The sequence below is a fragment of the Nerophis ophidion genome, linkage group LG23, assembly GCF_033978795.1.
Source record: "Nerophis ophidion isolate RoL-2023_Sa linkage group LG23, RoL_Noph_v1.0, whole genome shotgun sequence".
Lineage (NCBI taxonomy): Eukaryota > Metazoa > Chordata > Actinopteri > Syngnathiformes > Syngnathidae > Nerophis > Nerophis ophidion.
Genome location: NC_084633.1, coordinates 17,846,365 through 17,867,827, shown reverse-complemented (window position 1 = coordinate 17,867,827; position 21,463 = coordinate 17,846,365). Strand labels below are relative to the sequence as shown.

At 39.5% G+C, this 21,463-nt stretch overlaps 1 protein-coding gene and 1 long non-coding RNA gene across 2 annotated transcripts in view; one reads left to right on the top strand and one right to left on the bottom strand.

Moving 5' to 3' along the window:
- pitpnc1a (phosphatidylinositol transfer protein cytoplasmic 1a) overlaps positions 1-20,694 on the top strand; it is a 230,466-nt gene extending 209,772 nt beyond the window's left edge. Inside the window, exons 7-10 of the mRNA XM_061885075.1 lie at positions 3,877-3,972; positions 7,624-7,779; positions 11,656-11,719; positions 16,136-20,694. Of these exons, the coding sequence (XP_061741059.1) occupies positions 3,877-3,972; positions 7,624-7,779; positions 11,656-11,719; positions 16,136-16,449 (630 nt within the window). The 3' untranslated portion in view covers positions 16,450-20,694. The remainder of the gene's footprint in view (positions 1-3,876; positions 3,973-7,623; positions 7,780-11,655; positions 11,720-16,135) is intronic.
- The window catches only part of LOC133541589 (uncharacterized), a 33,984-nt gene that overhangs the window by 2,146 nt on the left and 10,375 nt on the right, over positions 1-21,463 (bottom strand). Inside the window, exons 2-3 of the long non-coding RNA XR_009803922.1 lie at positions 7,594-7,746; positions 7,378-7,448 (exon numbers count right to left, since the gene is read on the bottom strand). This is a non-coding gene — a long non-coding RNA (uncharacterized LOC133541589). The remainder of the gene's footprint in view (positions 1-7,377; positions 7,449-7,593; positions 7,747-21,463) is intronic.

The following is a 21,463-nucleotide window of genomic DNA, read 5'->3' as shown; positions in this document are numbered from 1 at the left end:
CAAGATATAAGGATCGTTTTGTACCGTTTGTATCCCCACATTTTTCTTATATAAAGTACAACTTTATTTACACATCTCGACGTCCTGTCCAATACTTCGATCGTAGTTAATCTACAAACGTGCCAAGAACCTGAAGGGCATAAACGTGTACATCACTGAAGATTTCTCCGATATTGTAAGACAGAAAAGAAAGGAGCTGATGCCCCAACAGAAAGCTGAATGTCAAAAAGGAAACATTGTCTACTCGAAGTATGACAAGCTGGTTGTTCACCCACCCCATCATACTTAGAGCAATGCTTGTAGATCTTAAATCTTAAGTTTGTCTTGTTTTGTTTTTATTTTATTTTATTTCACCATGACCAATCATTGTTTTGTGCCTCCACAAAATGTTACGATTTACTTCTGTTGAACCTGAAACTCTATCAAGTACAAACCCCGTTTCCATATGAGTTGGAAAATTGTGTTAGATGTAAATATAAACGGAATACAATGATTTGCAAATCATTTTCAACCCATATTCAGTTGAATATGCTACAAAGACAATGCTCATCAAACATTTATTTGGAGGGTGCCATGATTGGGTATAAAAACACCTTCCCAAAAAATGCTCAGTCTTTCACAAGAAAGGATGGAGCGAGGTACACCCCTTTGTCCACAACTGCGTGTTTGAGAACAACGTTTCTCAAAGTGCTATTGCAAGAAATTTAGGGATTTCAACATCTAAGGTCTGTAATATCATCAAAAGGTTCAGAGAATCTGGAGAAATCACTCCACCAAGTAAGCGGCATGGCCGAAAACCAACACTGAATGACCATGACCTTCAATCCCTCAGACGGCACTGTATCAAAAACTGACATCAATCTCTAAAGGATATCACCACATGGGCTCAGGAACACTTCATAAAACCACTGTCACTAAATACAGTTTGTCGCTACATCTGTAAGTGCAAGTTAAAGCTCTACTATGCAAAGCGAAAGCCATTTATCAACAACATCCAGAAATGCCATCGGCTTTTTTGGGCCCGAGATCATCTAATATGGACTGCTGCAAAGTGGAAAAGTGTTCTGTGGTCTGACGAGTCCACATTTCAAATTGTTTTTGGAAACATTCGACATCGTGTCATCAGGACCAAAGGGGAAGCGAACTATCCAGACTGTTATCGACGCAAAGTTCATGTGATGGTATGGGGGTGCATTAGTGCCCAAGGCATGGGTAACTTACACATCTGTGAAGGCACCATTAATGCTGGAAGGTACATACAGGTTTTGAAATGTGTGGCGCATTATGAAGAGTAAAATACGAAAGCGGAGACCCCGGACTGTTGAACGACTGAAGCTCTACATAAAACAAGAATGGGAAAGAATTCCACTTTCAAAGCTTCAACAAATAGTTTCCTCAGTTCCCAAACGTTTATTGAGTGTTGTTAAGAGAAAAGGTGGTGAACATGCCCTTTCCCAACTACTTTGGCATGTGTTGCAGCCATGAAATTCTAAGTTAATTTTTATTTGCAAAAAAAAATTAAGTCTAAGTTTGAACATCAAATATCTTGTCTTTGTAGTGCATTCAACTGAATATGGGTTGAAAAGGATTAGCAAATCATTGTATTCTGTTTATATTTACATCTAACACAATTTCCCAACTCACATGGAAACGGGGTTTGTAAGAACTTGCGTGTCATACTTCAAGTAGACAATGTTTCTTTTGTGACGTCCATCTTTCAGTTGGGGCAACAGCTCCTTTCTTTTTTGTCTGACAATGTTGGAGGAATCTTCATTAATGTATAGGTCTGTGTCCTTCAGGTTCTTGGCACGTCTAAATATTTCTTCCTTGTCCTTGAATCTGAGGAGCTTGATCACTATAGATCTTGGACGACCAGTTGGTTCTTCCCCTACTTGTACCTTATAGTCAATCTAAAAAGTATACATTTGTGGATCATCATTTGTCTCAAAGTAGATAGGATATTCAATCTTATCAAAATAATCTATCATTAACTTAACAAAATTGATTCTAGTAATAAATACAACACATGCATTGACCCTGACCAGAATTGCCTAAAATATTCAAATGAAACCATCACTAGTGGATACTATTATGCTGACTGAAACATTTATTAGATTACATAAGCATTATCAACTCCAACTCCGTGTTCTTTACTTTTCACTTGAATGTGCAAAACCTTAATAGCCCTAATAAGTATGTCCATCTTGTAAATTATCCATCTTCTCTGAATCATGAATTTTCAATCACTGCTCTCTTAGAAACATGAATCTCAGACTCAACAAAACGTTTTATGATATGTCTCTATCAGAGATGTCCGTTAATATCAGACTGACGATATTATCGGCCGATAAATGCTTTAAATGTTTCAAAATAATCCGTATCGGTTTCAAAAAGTAATATTTATTACATTTTATAACGCCGTTGTGTACGCGGACGTAGGGAGAAGTACAGAAAAACCTTAAAGGCACTGCATTTGCGTGCCGGTCCAATCACATAATGTCTACGGCTTTTCACACGCACACAAGTGAATGTAAAGCATACTTGGTCAACAGCCATACAGGTCACACTGAGGGTGCCTGTATAAACAACTTTAACACTGTTACAAATATGCGCCCCACTGTGAACCCACACCAAACAAGAATGACAAACACATTTTGGGAGAACATCCGCACCGCAACACAACATAAACACAACAAAACAAATACCCAGAACCCCTTGCAGCACTAACTCTTCCGAGACGCTATAATATACAGGGAGGGGTTTAGTAGGTGTAGGTAGCGGGGGGTGTATATTGTAGCGTCCTGGAAAAGTTAGTGCTGCAATGGGTTCTGGGTATTTGTTCTGTTGTGTTTATATTGTGTTACGGTGCGGATGTTCTCGCAAAAGGTGTTTGGTCATTTTTGTTTGGTGTGGGTTCACAGTGTGGCGCAAATTTGTAACAGTGTTAAAGTTGTTTATACGGCCACCCTCAGTGTGACCTGTATGGCTGGTGACCAAGTATGGCTTGTATCCACTTGTGTGTGTGTGAACAGCCATAAATATTATGTGACTGGGCCGGCACGCTAAGGCTGTGCCTTTAAGGCTTATTGGCGCTCTGTACTTCTCCCTACGTCCGTGTACACAGCAGCGTTTTACAAAGTCATGAATTTTACAATTTAGGAACAGATACCGATAATTTCCGATATTACATTTTAAAGCATTTATCGGCCAATAACATCGGCAGTCCAATATTATCGGACATCTATAGTGAGAATCTCAAACTAAAGCCGCTGCTCCTTCACATGGAGAGGAGCCAGATGAGGTGGTTCGGGCAATTGGTCAGTCCGACCAGTAGGAGGCCACAGGGAAAACCCAGGACACTTTGGGAAGACTATGGCTCCAGGCTGGCCTGGGAATGACTCGGGATCCCCCGAAGTGCTAGATGAAGTGGCTGGGGAGAGAGGGAAGTCGGGGGCTTCTCTGCTTAGGCTGCTGCCCCCGCGCCCCGACCTTGGATAAGCGGAAGAAGATGGATGGATGAAACAATACCCCAACAGTCATCTTGGCTACGTTCACGAACAGGAACTTGAAAACTGCACTACTAAAACAGCGAAAGGCTGAAGGACCCTTGAACGGATAATTACGTTCATCTTCTTACATCACTCTTAATACCAGCAGGAAATGGTTTCATTGCGGTAACTCCTAATGTCTTCCAATCTTGCTTTTCTGGGCTGCATTTGATTTTCTCCCACACTTAGTCTCGAACCATTAAACACACACACATGCATACACAGCATGCGGCTGGGGAAATCCCAGCATGTCACCACACATTTGTCAAGTCCACCGAAAGTGTGTTATTGATTCGGTCGTCCTTACAAGGTTGTCTTTAAAATGCAGATATTTGGCAGCGAGCCTAAAGACGAGGAAACGGAGGTGTGTTTTGTTGACATCGCCTACGACGAGGTTCCTGAACGCCACTACAAGGAGTCGGAGGTGAGGACGCTGGCATTAATTCACCTGCAACTACACTCACCGCTTTTTATGCCCACAAGTAAATAACAGCGATGAATTTAATTTGTGGCCACTATTTATCTACCGGGAGGGATGAGAAGCTGGGGACTTGCTTGTTTACACATGCGAGTGTGTTTAAGAGAGGGCTGGGGCTGTGATGATGGACAAGCCCTGTGGTGATTTGTGTGTATGGTCATAAAGAATCAGGCTAATAATAATCAACATGGGTCATGAACCCGCTGCAGTGGTGTTTTATTATTGGCAAGCACTCACACACCAGCAGCACACAGGGGGGATGTAGTCATTTAATGCTGATCCAAATTAGAATGTGCTAGGATATTGTGGAAAATGCCCAAATTTGTATTTCGTTCTGGACAACTTTGTCCATGTACACCAGGGGTGTCAAAACCGCGGCTCGGGGGGCCATTTGCGGCCCGCAGGTCATTTTTTTTACGGCCCCACGGCACATTTTAAAAATATGATTGAAAAATGTTTACAACGTAAAAACTGATATAAAAGACCAAACGGGTGAAATGTAACAAGAAAATGTTGCAATGTTTACTCTAATAACACAAATGGTAAATGGGTTGTACTTGTATAGCGCTTTTCTACCTTCAAGGTACTCAAAGCGCTTTTGACACTACTTCCACATTTACCCTTTCACACACACTGATGGAGGGAGCTGCCATGCAAGTCGCTAACCAGCACCCATCAGGAGCAAGGGTGAAGTGTCTTGCTTAGGACACAACGGACGTGACGAGGTTGGTACTAGGTGGGATTTGAACCAGGGACCCTCGGGTTGCGCATGGCCACTCTACCACTGCGCCACGCCGTCCCCACGCCATGCAGGCTGTTTCTTTCTTTAAAAAAATAATAATGAATCAAAATCCATGTGATTATGAATTATTGACTTATTCAAGGCTCCAATTATGTCACGTTAAATTTTCCACTTTGAGATATTTTTGGGGGAAAATGTTGCATATTTTGCGTTTGCTATATAAAAAACTGAGCTGTTTTTTTAAAGGAGGGCCTAAAATGAACAAACAAAAAACATAACACTAAAATGTATAATTGACGGATTGATCTGATCTGTTAAAAGTAAACAATAAAAAAAAATTTATAATTTATTTTCTAACACTTTAATGAGTAGAACCCTTTTGGATCCCCAATAATTTTAGCGTGATTTGTTTTTTAATGTCATTGCTCAAAAAATAACAATTAATTAAAATCAATGGTGTTATGAGTTATTGACCTTTTAATGCTCCAATTATTATTCAACCTAAAATATTCCACTTAAAAAATGATGTGAAAACATATATTTTGTGATTTTTCCATAAATAGACATTATTTTTGTAAAAAAATCTTAAATCTTTAAAATCATTATATTGACAGATAGACCTAATGTTGATCTAGAGATTTAAAACTTGAATAATAATAAAAAAATAATACTGAATAATGACACATTTTTAATATTTTTTGGACCAAAACCCTTTGGGGTCCCCGGGATCAAGCCTGAGTGGAGGCCGAAATTTATATTTTTTATACATTTATTGTATTGTTTTTTTTTTAAATAAAAAATATCAAAATGGCCCCCGCTTGCTTTGATTTTTCAGTGTGCGGCCCTCAGTGGATAAAGTTTGGACACCCCTGATGTACATTAACTCCTCAAGCCTTTAATTAGTTGATATGATTAAATAATGACACAACTCTGAAAGGGACAAGCGGTAGAAAATAGATGGATCGAAATTACAAATACAAAAAGTACTACCGTATTTTCCGGGACTATAAGGCGCACTTAAAATGTTTTTTTTTTCTTCAAAACTCAACAGTGCACTTTATAACCCGGTGCCCCTACTGTAAGGAAAACGTTTGGTTGAGCTTACCCACCTCAAAGCTTATTCAATCCCCACCTAGTACCAAGCTCGTCACATCCGTTGTGTCCTGAGCAAGACACTTCACCCTTGCTCCTGATGGGTGCTGGTTGGCGCCTTGCATGGCAGCTCCCTCCATCAGTGTGTGATTGTGTGTGTGAATGGGTAAATGTGGAAGTAGTTTCAAAGCCTTGAAGGTAGAAAAGCGCTATACAAGTACAACTCATTTACCATTTGCGTCAGTGGTCCCCATACCTTTTTGTATCCGCGGACCGGTCAATGCTTAATGGGTTGTCCCGCGGCCTGGGGTTTTTTATGTTGATGCAATAAAAATAAAAAATAAAATTGTATTTATTTATTTTTTTTTAAATAAAAATGAATAAAAAATTATTCTGGGCCCAGTACCAATCGGTTGGGGACCATTGATCTAGAGCAGTGGTCCCCAACCTTTTTGTATCCGCGGACCGGTCAACGCTTAAAAATTTGTCCCGCGGCCTTAGGTGGGGGCGGGGGTGGGGAATCTTTTTTTTTTTTAATTTTTTTTCTCTTTGTCATGAATAAGGGACGTTTTTGTCATGAAAAAGGGAGGTTTTTCTGGTTGGTGCACTAATTGTAAGTTTATATTGTGTTTTTATGTATATATATCCATCCATCCATTTCCTACCGCTTATTCCCTTTTGGGGTCGCTGGCGCCTATCTTAACTACAATCGGGTGGAAGGCGGGGTACACCCTGGACAAGTCGCCGCCTCATCGCAGGGCCAACACAGATAGACAGACTACATTCACACACTAGGGCCAATTTAGTGTTGCCAATCAACCTATCCCCAGGTGCATGTCTTTGGAGGTGGGAGGAAGCCGGAGTACCCGGAGGGAACCCACGCAATCACGGGGAGAACATGCAAACTCCACACAGAAAGATCCCGAGCCTGGATTTGAACCCTGGACTGCAGGACCTTCGTATTGTGAAGCAGACGCACTAACCCCTCTGCCACAGTGGAAAATATATATATATATATATATTTTTTTTTTTATTTTTTTATTTATTTATTTTTTTTTAATAAAAATGGATATAAAATTATTCTGCGGCCCGGTGGTTGTGGACCTGTGATTTACGTTATATGAGGCATAACTAACCAACTGAGAAGGTGTTTGGTATGTTAACATAACATATTATCTATAACATATTGAACATGCTATATGTTTACCTAATAATCTGTCACTCCTAATCCATAAATCCAATGAAATATTATAAATTTAGTCTCTTACGTGAATGAGCTAAATAACATTTGATATTTTACGCTAATGTGTTATTAATTTCACACACAAGTCGCTCCTGAGTATAAGCCGCACCGCCGGCCAAACTATGAAAAAAACTGCGACATATAGCCCGAAAAGTACGGTACTATCCAATAAAAATAATAAGCAATCCTGTACAATATACAAAACACTATAGAAATACAAAATTTCAATTGAAGTTGACATTTTTTTCAAGCGATGTCATCGGGTCCAACTTACCTGTTGACAAGCGCCACACACTCACTTTTCAAAGGGTGGTGGAGCGTCTGCCTCGGTCCCAACATGAGTGCCTGAGACAAATGAGCACAACAGTATAATTTGTCCGGAGGGACCGCTGATTAGTGCGCCTAACGTTCTTAATAAGTGCCTTCCTGTTGAGCAGATTGTGTACGTGCCTTGTGAACGGACGCAGCTGTTGTGCGCTGACGGTCTCACCTGACGATATGTTGTCTCACGGACATGTAGGACTTGCGCTACTTTAAGTCGAGGAAGACCAATCGAGGCCTCCTGGAGGAAGGATGGATCAACACCCAAGACCCCATCATGTGCTCCTACAAGCTGGTCAGCGTCAAGTTTGAAGTGTGGGGCCTGCAGACACGAGTGGAACAGTTTGTACACAAGGTCGGCATTTTTATTTATTTAAAAAAAAAAAAGGCTAAATAAAACACTTTTATCTCGCAGATTTTGCTCCTGGGGCAGATTAATTTTCGCATCCATGTGATACACGGCCAGATGGCAAAGTCAGATGTTGTATTATCAGTCTGCAAAAAAATGGTCACATGGTACACATCTCTTTGTGCAGTCCTTCTGAGGTGCTACACAGCTAAAATATGTCCTAAATGCATTCCTTGAACAGTATGTGTCCCTGTCCGCTCCTTGTCTAACACACACACACACACACACACACACACACACACACACACACACACACACACACACACGTACCTGCTACCTTCTTGAGACCTCCGAAAAATGCCTACCTCTTTAGGACCAGCCTTTTTTAGATACATAAGTGTGTTTACAACATTAATAATACATACATACTATGAAAATATAAAAAAGCTTGTTGTGAAAAATGAGTTGGAATTTCACAAGAAAAACGTTGAATTTTGCCAGTACTATAATAAACGTCGTAATTGTAATTTTACTCAACTCAAGTCAACATTTTACAAGAAAAACTGAGCATTTGTGCAATACTATGATAAAAGTTGGAATTTTACTCAATAACAGTCGCAGTTTTACAAGAAAAGTTAAAAATGTTGGCAATTTTATGAAAAGAGTCGCATTTTTACCTGACAAAAGGCACAATTTTATAAGAAAACTTTCAAATTTTTTCAAAGTTATATTAGATACTTTGAGACCTCCGAAAAATCCCGACCTCTTTCAAACCAACCTTTCTATATAGATATATTTTTGTATTTACAACATTAATAATATATACATAATATGCAAATATAAAAAAGCTTGTTGTGAAAAATTAGTTGGAATTTCACAAGAAAAACGTTGAATTTTGCCAGTACTATAATAAACGTCGTAATTGTAATTTTACTCAACTCAAGTCAACATTTTACAAGAAAAACTGAGCATTTGTGCAATAATATGATAAAAGTTGGAATTTTACTCAATAACAGTCGCAGTTTTACAAGAAAAGTTACAAATGTTGGCAATTTTATGAAAAGAGTCGCATTTTTACCTGACAAAAGGCACAATTTTATAAGAAAACTTTCAAATTTTTTCAAAGTTATATTAGATACTTTCTTGAGACCTCCGAAAAATCCCGACCTCTTTCAAACCAACCTTTCTAGATAGATATATTTTTGTATTTACAACATTAATAATATATACATAATATGCAAATATAAAAAAGCTTGTTGTGAAAAATTAGTTGGAATTTCACAAGAAAAAGGACACAATTTCACAAGAAAAAATTTGAATTTTAGCACTAATAATTTGGCAAAGTCGTAATTTGTGCAAGATTATGATAAAAGTTGGAATTTTACTCAATAACAGTCGCAATTTTACAAGAAAAGCTTAACATTTTGGCAATTATATGTAAAGAGTCGTATTTTTACTCGACAAAAGTCACAGTTTTATAAGAAAACTTAACATTTTGGCAATATTATAATAATAAGTGAAGTGAATTATTTTTTATATAGCGCTATTCTCTAGTGCAGGGGTGCCCACACTTTTTCTGCAGGCGAGCTACTTTTCAATTGACCAACTCGAGGGGATCTACCTCATTTATATATATCATTTATATTTATTTATTTATGAAAGAGACATTTTTGTAAACAAGTTAAATGTGTTTAATGATAATACAAGCATGTGTAACACATATAGATGTCTTTCTTTCACAAAGACAAGAATATAAGTTGGTGTATTACCTGATTCTGATGACTTGCATTGATTGGAATCCGACAGTAATTATGAGAACGCCCACATTTTCAAATGGAGGGAAAAAAAAAGTTGTCCTTTCTGTACAATACCACATGAAAGTGGTTGGTTTTTGGCATCTAATTCATCCAGCTTCCATACACTTTACAAGAAAAACATCCACCCATCCATTTTCTACCGCATATTCCCCTTCGGGGTCGCGGGGGACGCTGGCGCCTATCTCAGCTACAATCGGGCAGAAGGCAGGGTACACCCTGGACAAGTCGCCACCTCATCGCAGGGCCAACACAGATAGACAGACAACATTCACACACTAGGGCCATTGGCGGCAAATTCCGTAGCTTGCTTGATTGACATTCACGGCACCCGAGGGTCTTGTGAGATGACGCTGGCTGCTGCCAGTTCATTATTATGAAAAAATGACAGAGAGGAAGGCGAGAAACACTTTTTATTTCAACAGACTTTCGGGCCGTCCCTTCCGTCAAAACTCTAAAGGCCGACTGCACATTTCCTATCTTCACAATAAAAGCCCTGCTTCATGCTGCCTGCGCTAACTAAATACAGAGTCTCGGAAAACTGGCGTGCACAAGCGATCCCTCAGAAAACTGGCGTGCGCACAAGCGATCCCTCAGAAAGCTGGCGTGCACATCACTTGTGCACGCCAGCTTTCTGAGGGATCGCTTGTGCACGCCAGTTTTCCGAGACTCTGTATTTAGTTAGCGCAGGCAGCATGAAGCAGGGCTTTTATTGTGAAGATAGGAAATGTGCAGTCGGCCTTTAGAGTTTTGACGGAAGGTACGGCGCGAGAGTCTGTTGAAATAAAAAGTGTTTCTCGCCTTCCTCTCGGACATATTTTCATAATAATGATCTTGCAGCAGCCAGCGTCATCTCACAAGACCCTCCGGTACCGTGAATGTCATTTAAGTGACGTCTTGGTGAAGATTGATGATTACTCATTTTTAGGTCTATTTTTTTTAAAAGCCTGGCTGGAGATCGACTGACACACCCCCCGCGGTCGACTGGTAGCTCGCGATCTACGTAATGGGCACCCCTGCTCTAGTGACTCAAAGCGCTTTACATAGTGAAACCCAATATCTAAGTTACATTTAAACCAGTGTGGGTGGCACTGGGAGCAAGTGGGTTGTGTCCTTGGGTCTTGCCCAAGGACACAACGGCAGTGACTAGGATGGCAGAAGCCGGGATCGAACCTGGAACCCTCAAGTTGCTGGCATGGCCACTCTACCAACCGAGCTATACCGCTATATAATCTGAATTTTACCTGGCAAAATAATGACAAGTCATCATTTTACTCAAACAATGTCACTATTTTACAAGAACAACAAAAAAATTGGCAAAATTATGACAAAAGTCCTCATTTTACTCAAAAAATTTCACTATTTTACAAGAACAACAAAAAAACTGGCAATATTGTGACAAGTCAGAATTTTACACGACTAATGTCACCGTTTTGCATGAAAAAGTAATAATTTTACATAAAAATGGAATAATTCTACGAGAAAATATTGCAATATCACTGAAACAGAAAGAATGAGAAATTGTTCCCAATTCTATAAGAAAAAAGTTGACATATCGTGAGAAAAAGACTGCTTTCCTTTTTATTTATGTTTGTAATTGGTTCCTAATCTTCATTATTTACTTCAAGTTTTTACAGTATGTCTCTATATACATATTTATTTTTTTTTATTTATTTTGGCCAAAGGGGGCGCATTTCGATTTTTTTACACACACTTATTACATATGTTGGCCAGAGGGGGAGCACTTCAAATTTTTACACACACTTGTTATTTCATATGTTGACCAGAGGGGGAGCACTTTTAAAAGTGACACAGTCAATTTGAAACAGTCCCTCCTTTTTGGGACCACCCTCATTTCGATAGATTTCACCACCAGGGGTGCAAATAAGACATTTTCTATTAGATGCATTGGTTTTCTGTATTGGGACCATGATCACGGTCTTAACTTGATGTCTCAAGAAGGGTAGAAATACAAGCACAAACACACACTATTTAAATCTTCTCTCCCTGGAGTTAATGGACAGCCGTTGAAAGGCAGTTTTGACTGTTTTCTTGGCCTTACTTTCAGGTAATCCGTGATGTCCTTCTGCTGGGACACAAGCAGGCATTTGCCTGGGTGGATGAGTGGGTAGGTAAGTGTTGGTCGGGGTTCTCGGGACCATTATCGTAAAGGACTGAGCTTGTCAATGAATATTAAAGGAGCCATATGTAAGAATGTTATATCTAGTCATCATTATCTAGTCAACAGGCATGAATAAATCATGCTCTTTTCTGCTGCTGATCCGCCTCTGCTTGGGATGGTTTCCTGCTGGCTCCGCTGTGAACGGGACTCTCGCTGCTGTGTTGGATCCGCTTTGGACTGGACTCTCGCGACTGTGTTGAATCCATTGTGGATTGAACTTTCACAGTATCATGTTAGACCCGCTCGACATCCATTGCTTTCCTCCTCTCCAAGGTTCTCATAGTCATCATTGTCACCGACGTCCCACTGGGTGTGAGTTTTCCTTGCCCTTATGTGGGCCTACCGAGGATGTCGTGGTGGTTTGTGCAGCCCTTTGAGACACTAGTGATTTAGGGCTATATAAGTAAACATTGATTGATTGATTGGTTCTTTTCGAATACCTCTATAACTGATAACAGTAGTTCAGTCGGGATATGCTCATTTCAAAATTAGATTTACAGCCTTGAATTTTTTTTTATTGTTTTAATTTCGTTGTCCCGCCCTCCACCGTTTGACCAATTAGAAAGTCCGTCAGTGTGTCACATCCAGGTTGCTTGTTACGCACCACACTCTTTGTCTGGCTACTGACACCGGTAAAGTTACTAAACATGTCAGATCTTAGTCAATCTAAAAGGTGTCATTACAATGCTCAACTTATTCATGACAAAGCCAGGAATAAAACGAGGATTTGTTTTAGGGATGCCTTTAGAAGATGGAGACGATTTTTTTAATCTGATGTTTAATTTGCTAATTTCCTCCTAGATAGGTAAGACAAGCATTTACTTTTTCTTATTACTTGTAATAAATGGAAATGGACATTGGTATGTAAACTACATTGTCCAACACAGTCTATGACCTTGTCTATAAAAGCTAGTACGCTCGTGTAACGAATGCTTAGTGTGATGGTTCTTAGGTCCTAGTGTAATACTTAGCATGCTAGCCCTGTCAATGACACATCGACATACAGGCTATCGGGGGAAATATATGCCTGTTAGCCTGTATGTCGATGTGTAATCCAGTTGATAGAAAATATACTTTGCCTTATTTTGTTCTCAATATGCTGATAACCTGAGAAAATGGGTTGCAACATTAGCACGGCTGTCATCATGGCAATGTGAAACGTATGGAGACAGCAAAACCACATGATAAAATAATTCCTCATTCGGGTTTGCATATTGTGGACTACATGTACCAAGTTATATGGCAATCGGAAACGTTTGAAACAGTAGCCTATAGGCATACCTTGGTAAATGTGTCTTCTTTAGTACATTAGGCCAGTGGTTCTCAACCTTTTTTTCCAGAGATGTACTCCCTGTGAACATTTTTTAATTCAAATACCGCCCCTTTTGGCTGAAAAAAAAAAAAGATAAAGATGTAAAATACAGCACTATGTCATCAGTTTCGGATTTATTACATTGTATAACAATGCAAAATATTGCTCATTTGTAGTGGTCTTTCTTAAACTTTTTGGAAAAAAAGATATAAAAATGTCTAAAATATTGTTGAAAAATAATCAAGTGATTCAATTATAAATAAAGATTTCTACACATAGAAGTAATCATCAACTTAAAGTGCCCTCTTTGGGGATTGTAATAGAGATCCATCTGGATTCATCAACTTAATTCTAAACATTTCTTCACAAAAAAAGAAATCTTTAACATCAATCAATCAATCAATGTTTACTTATTTATATAGCCCTAAATCACTAGTGTCTCAAAGGGCTGCACAAACCACCACGACATCCTCGGTAGGCCCACATAAGGGCAAGGAAAACTCACACCCAGTGGGACGTCGGTGACAATAATGACTATGAGAACCTTAGAGAGGAGGAAAGCAATGGATGTCGAGCGGGTCTAACATGATACTGTGAAAGTTCAATCCACAATGGATCCAACACAGTCGCGAGAGTCCAGTCCAAAGCGGATCCAACACAGCAGCGAGAGTCCCGTTCACAGCGGAGCCAGCAGGAAACCATCCCAAGCGGAGGCGGATCAGCAGCGCAGAGATGTCCCCAGCCGATACACAGGCGAGCAGTACATCAATATTTATGTAACAAAAATCTAGCTGTCAACACTGAATATTGCATTGTTGTATTTTTTTTCCACAGTTTATTAACTTACATTCATATTTTGTTGAAGTATTATTCAATAAATATATTTATAAAGGATTTTTCAATTGTTGCTATTTTTTAGAATATTTAAAAAATAATCTCACATACCCATTGGCATACCTTCAAGTACCCCCATTTGAGAACCTCTGGCCAATAGGCATACCTTGGTAAATGTGTCCTCTTTAGTACATTAGGCTGCTAAGCATGCTCTACTTATTTCACCAGTGTAAAAATTGCTAGCGTTGGTTGTAGTTAGTTTCAGTCTTTGTTTTCTGATAGTACTAACAAATAACCATACATGATTGCCATTTGTTGTGTATTGTACGCAGGCATTACATACTTCTTCATGAAAATAGCCCTATTACTGTGTAAAACGTGTTGGTTAGAGATCTGTTAGAGACAAAACGCGAGTCTATTCAGCTATTAAGCTCCCAGCACATCAACCCCTAGTAAGTTTGAAGTAGCCCAGTCGATCGAGTTGGATTCCGCTGCGTTTCTGGCAACCTCAGCCAGGGATCGGGAGAGGGGACTACAGAATTTTGACTGTGATTGCAGTACCATTTCTGGCCACGTTATTACATATAGCTCCTTTAAGTACAAACCCTGTTTCCATGAGTTAGGTAATTGTGTTAGATGTAAATATAAATGGAATACAATGATTTGCAAATCGTTTTCAACCCATATTCAGTTGAATATGCTACGAAGACAACATATTCGATGTTCAAACTGTAAATAATCATTAACTTTACAATTTGATGCCAGCAACACATGACAAAGAAGTTGGGAAAGGAGGCAATAAATACTGATAAAGTTGAGGAATACTCATCAAACACTTATTTGGAACATCCCACAGGTGTGCAGGCTAATTGGGAACAGGTGGGTGCCATGATTGGGTATAAAAACAGCTTCCACTAAATGCTAAGTAATTCACAAACAAGGATGGGGCGAGATTCAACAATTTGTAAGCCAATAGTCGAACAGTTTTAGAACATTTCTCAACAAGCTGTTGCAAGGAATTTAGGGATTTTACCATCTACGGTCCGTAAAATCATCAAAAAGTTTAGAGAATCTGAAGAAATCACTGCACGTAAGCGATGATATTACAGACCTTTGATCCCTCAGGCGGTACTGCATCAAAAACCGACATCAGTGTGTAAAGGATATCACCACATGGGCTCAGGAACACTCCAGAAAACCACTGTCAGTAACTACAATTGGTTGCTACATATGTAAGTGCAAGTTAAAACTATACTATGCAAAGCGAAAGCCATTTATTAACATCCAGAAACGCTGCCGGCTTCGCTGGGCCCGAGCTCCTCTAAGATGGACTGATGCAAAGTGGAAAAGAGTTCTGTGGTCTGATGAGTCCACCTTTCAAATTATATTTGGAAACGGTGGACGTGGTGTCCTCCGGAAAAAAGAGGAAAATAACCATCCGGATTGTTATAGGCACAAAGTTTAAAAGCCAGCATCTGTGATGGTATGGGGGTGTATTAGTGCCCAAGGCATGGGTAACTTACACATCTGTGAAGGCACCATTAATGCTGAAAGGTACATACAGGTTTTGGGGCAACATATGTTGTCATCCCAGCAACGTTATCATAGACGCCCCTGCTTATTTCAGCAAAACAATGCCAAGCCACGAGTTACAACAGCGTGGCTTTGTAAAAAAAAAAAAAAAATTAAAAAAAAAAAAGAGTACGGGTTCTTTCCTGGCCCGCCTGCAGTCCAGACATGTCTCCCATCGAAAATATGTGGTGCATTATGAAGCGTAAAATATGAAAATAAGACCCCGGACTGTTGAACAGCTTAAGCTGTACATCAAGCAAGAATGGTAAAGAATTCCACTTTCAAAGCTTCAACAATTAGTTTCCTCAGTTCCCAAACATTTATTGAGTGTTGTTAAAAGAAAAGGTGATGTAACACAGTGGTGAACATGCCCTTTCCCAACTACTTTGGCACGTGTTGCAACCATGAAATTCTAAGGTAATTATTATTTGCAAAAAAAAAAAGTTTATGAGTTTGAACATCAAATATCTTGTCTTTGTAGTGCATTCAACTGAATATGGGTTGAAAAGGATTTGCAAATCATTGAATTCCGTTTATATTTACATCGAACACAATTTCCCAACTCATATGGAAACGGGGTTTGTATGATTTTGCACAGAAAATGTCAGGCGCTGTCTTCATTATCTTTATATTGTCGCTCCCCGCCAGACATGACAATGGAGGAGGTCCGAGAGTACGAGCGTGCCACTCAAGAAGCCACAAACCTCAAGATCGGCACCTTCCCTCCAGCCATCGCCATTACAGACACCCCACTGTCGTCCAGCGCCCGCAGCGGCCCAAACAGCGCCCCGTCCACCCCTCTCTCCACCGAAGCCCCCGAGTTCCTGTCGGTGCCGAAGGACCGTCCCAGGAAGAAGTCTGCCCCAGAGACCTTGACCCTGCCGGATCTGCAGGGCCGCCGGGATTCCATTTTCAAACTTCCCAGCTTCTTCTCATGGAACGCCAGTCCTCAGCCCGAATGAGAGCGCGCGGGACGCCGTCCCAAATGTGTAAACGCACTCTCCTCTTAATAAAGCGGAAGACGCCTGCCTGCCTGCCTGCCCAGAACATCCTATAATGCCCCATCAGCCAGCCCGCTGAAGGAGACTTGTCAGAATCACCGGCTGGTGTTACAGCAGAGCCAGCAGACAGTCGAGGCTCAAGTCCTGCAGTTCCTTCAAAATGGATGGAGACTCCACGTTGGTCCTTAATAAAAAAAAAGTCCAGTAAAGTCAGCCGGTGAGCACCACTTAGCCTAATTATGTGTACTATACATTCCTTTAAATAAGCTCAGGGTGTTGGACGCTCAGTTATGTTGTGATTTAACCACATGATGCACATTTTGTGTTGTTTTTGCGTCCACCGTTGTGCTTGGACACCTGCAACTTTAACATTTGACCACTATGGTTGCCACGCTTGGCTGTAAGGTGACTTTATATAGCTGTAAATAGCATTTATATCTTACTATGAATACACTCTTGAAGAAAATCATAAGACCGTGTTGGAAACTACAATTACATTTTGGGCTGGTGGACTGTAACAGGCTTGTAAATAATATTGTAAATAAGAAGAATCAAGAGACTGTTACAGCAGGGGTCACCAACCTTTTTGGAACCAAGAGCTACTTCTTGGGTACTGATTAATGCAAAGGGCTACCAGTTTGATACACACTTAAATAAATGGCCAGAAATAGCCAATTTGCTCAATTTACCTTTAACTCTGTTATTATTCATATTTAATGATATTTATCTTTGTGGAAACACTGATCATCTTAATGATTTCTCACAAATGTATATTTTTGATGACATGTTTTAAATAGGTTCAAATCCAATCTGCACTTTGTTAGAATATATAACAAATTGGACCAAGCTATATTTCTAACAAAGACGAATCATTATTTCTTTTAGATTTTCCGGAACAACATTTTTTAAAAGAAATTCAAAAGACTTTGAAATATGATTTAAATTTAATTCTACAGATTTTCTAGATTTGCCAGAATGTTTTTTTTTTATTTTAATCATAAGTTTGAAGAAATATTTCACAAATATTCTTTGTCGAAAAAACAGAAGCTAAAATGAAGAATTAAATTAAAATGTATTTATTTTACAATAAAAAAAATAAATTGACTCGAACATTGATTTAAATTGCCAGGAAAGAAGAGAAAGGAATTTAAAAGGTAAAAAGGTTCATGTGTTTAAAAATCCTAAAATCATTTTAAAGGTTGTATTTTTACTCTAAAATTGTCTTTCTGAAAGTTATAAGAAGCAAAGTAAAAAAAAAAAAATGAATTTATTCAAACAAGTGAAGACCAAGTCTCTAAAATATTTGATTGTATTTTCAAATTCTATTTGAGTTTTGTCTCTCTTAGAATTAAAAATGTCAAGCAAAGCGAGACCAGCTTGCTAGTAAATAAATAAAATTAAAAAAATAGAGGCAGCTCACTGGTAAGTGCTGCTAAAAGACTCTTCTGGTCCTTACGAGCTACCTGGTGCCCACGTTGGTGACCCCTGTCGTACAGGAATCGGCAATATCAGGCAAACTGTATTTAAACTCCCCTGCTGATCAAAAGCTTAAAGGAAAACTGCACCTTTTTTTTTTAATGTTGCCTATGGTTTACAATAATGAGAGACAAGAAGACAAAAGGTTTTGTTTTTTCTTTCTAACATAAAAATCGTCTCGTTCTCAGTGGGCAGCAATGCAGCTAAAGAGAGCAAATAATTGTACCTCAAAATCACTTAAAAAATGCATAAAAAAAAAAAAAACGCCAACAATACTTCATTTAGGTTTTGTAACCTGTATAATAATCAAACTGTAGCGATATTGGTATTGTATTAGTGAACACTAATACAATAACTAACAATGTTGAGGACTGCTCATCAAACACTTATTTAGCACAAACCCGCAGGTGAATGGGCTAATTGGGAACAGGTGGGTTTCATGATTGGCAGCATTAATGTTGAAAGGTACATACAAGTTTTGGAGTAACATATGTTATCATGGACGCCCCTGCTTATTTCTAGCAAGACAACTCCAAGCCATGTGTTACAACAGCGTGGCTTCAATGTAAAATAGTGCGGGTACTAGATTGGCCTGCCTGTAGTCCAGACCTGTCTCCCATTGAAAATGTGTGACACATTATGAAGTCTAAAATACCACAACGGAGACCCTGGACTGTTGAACAACTTAAGCTGTACATCAAGCAAGAATGGGAAAGAATTCCACATGAAAAGCTTCAAAAATGTGTCTCTTCAGTTCCCAAACGTTTACAGTGTGTTGTTAAAAGGAAAGGCCGTGTAACACAGTGGTAAAAAAATGCCCCTGTGACAACTTTTTTGCAATGTGTCGCTGCCATCGAAAGCTAAGATAATGATTATTTGAAAAAAAAAAAAAAAAAAATTGTCAGTTTGAACATTGAATATCTTGCCTTTGCAGTCTATTCAATTGAATGTAAGTTGAAAAGGATTTGCAAATCATTGTATTCTGTTTTTATTTCAGAATCAGAATCAGAATTTACGAATTACACAACGTGCCAACTTCACTGGTTTAGGATTTTGTATTTCCAAACATTTGTTTTGCTTTTTTATTTGTATTTCTTGCCCAAGAATAGATTGCAGTTTGGAGGAAAACGTCAGTCACACTTTTTTTTTTAAAGACGATAGTCTGAAGAATACACAAAAACAGGTGCTAAAAGAGGAAAAATTTGGGTTTTGCATAATAGAACACCTTTACAGCTTTTGATCAGCCAATTAACTACCGGTTTGACCTCAAATGCAGTTTTAAAGGCCTACTGAAATGAGATTTTCTTATTTAAACGGGAATAGCAGGTCCATTCTATGTGTCATACTTGATCATTTCGCCATATTGCCATATTTTTGCTCGAAGGATTTAGTAGAGAAAATCGACGATAAAGTTCGCCCATTTTGGTACTTCCTGAAAAAGCCTCGCCTTTACCGAAAGTCGCAGACGATGGCGTCACATGTTGATGGCTCCTCATATATTCACATTGATTTTAATGAGAGTCTCCAACAAAAACAGTTATTCGGACCGAGAAAACGACTATTTCCCCATTAATTTGAGCGAGGATGAAAAATTCATGTTTGAGGATATTGATAGCGACAGACTAGAAAAAGAAAAAACGCAATAGCATTGGGACGTATTCCGATGTTTTTAAAGACATTTACTAGGATAATTCTGGGAAATCCCTTATCTTTCTTTTGTGTTGCTAGTGTTTTAGTGAGGTAAATAGTACCTGGTAGTCGGAAGGGTGTCTCCACGGCCGGGTGTTGACGCGCAGTGTCTCAGGCGAGTCGACGGCAGCTATGGACGGCACAAGCTCAGCTTTTCTCCGGTAAGAACTGACTTTTTAACCACAATTTTCTCACCGAAACCTGCTGGTTGACATTTGGTCTGGATCCATGTCTGCTTGACCGTGCTGTGATCCATAGTAAATTTTCACCTCCGGGAATTTTAAACAAGGAATCACCGTGTGTTTGTGTGGCTAAAGGCTAAAGCTTCCCAACTCCATCTTTCTACTGTGACTTCTCCAAGATTAATTGAACAAATTGCAAAAGATTCAGCAACACAGATGTCCAAAATACTGTGTAATTATGCCGTTAAAGCAGACGACTTTTACCTGTGTGTGTGTGTGTAGCGCTCACACTTCCTAAAACCCTGTGACGTCACGCGTACACGTCGTCATTACACGTTTTCTAGACGAAACTCCCGGAGACTTTAACATTTTAATTTAGTAAACTAAAAAAGCCGTATTGTTCATATTTCATCATTGATGTATAAACTATCAGACTGTGTGGTGGGTAGTAGTGGCTTTCAGTAGGCCTTTAAATAAATTGGAGCATCTCTATTTTGCCTCTTGCTTCTCCTTTTTGCATCACGATTCTCTACGTAGCTACAATTCGGTTACAATCCACCAGTTCAAAATGCGATTTTAAGATTTTTGTTCAGGAGTGTATCCCCAATAATAACAATCCTGACTGTTGTGTATTTCGAAGGACACGAACACTGCCTATTTACTGTGCCACAGTGTCTTGCGTACTTGCATGATTTTGGAAAGATTTGTGCGTTTTACTCATTCTGCAGTGGTGGGCTTTTCACCCAATTATTTTTCTGTGTAGTTGTCGGTACGTATTAGTATCAAACTGTATTGACTTTCCTTTATGCTGGCGTTATTATGCTGTAAAATGGAATGAAATAAAAGACTGTAGCAGCCATTGTTGTTTGCTCTCTGTTTGTGAAGGTTAGGGTAGTGATTGATTAATCCAAGTGGACGCGTTAGCTCATTTCTGAAGGGCAAAACATTCTAATTCATACACTCTTAACATATTTTACCTTCAAGGAAAAAAACGTTTAACGGTACATTGATGCCAGTGTTCTGTCGAATAGAGCTGCAGTGTTTAAAAAGCTATCCTACACTACTGAGCATGCGCATCAACGCTTAAATTGAATGAAATATAAAATACTTTGGGGCTTCACGGTGGCAGAGGGGTTAGTGCGTCTGCCTCACAATACGAAGGTCCTGCAGTCCTGGGTTCAAATCCAGGCTCGGGATCTTTCTGTGTGGAGTTAGCATGTTCTCCCCGTGAATGCGTGGGTTCCCTCCGGGTACTCCGGGTTCCTCCCACTTCCAAAGACATGCACCTGGGGATAGGTTGATTGGCAACACTAAATTGGCCCTAACGTGTGAATGTGAGTGTGAATGTTGTCTGTCTGTGTTGGCCCTGCGATGAGATGGCGACTTGTCCAGGGTGTACCCTGCCTTCCGCCTGATTGTAGCTGAGATAGGCGCCAGCGCTCCCCGCGACCCCGAAAGGGAATAAGCGGTAGGAATTGGATGGATGGATAAAATACTTTAGCAGCCATTAAAGCAGGCCTGAGCAATTAATTTGACTCAGGGGGTCAAATATAGAGAAAGATATGTCTGGGGGCCGCTATATCCATTTCCAGGAACACTAATACGGTGGAAGAGGGGTTAGTGCGTCT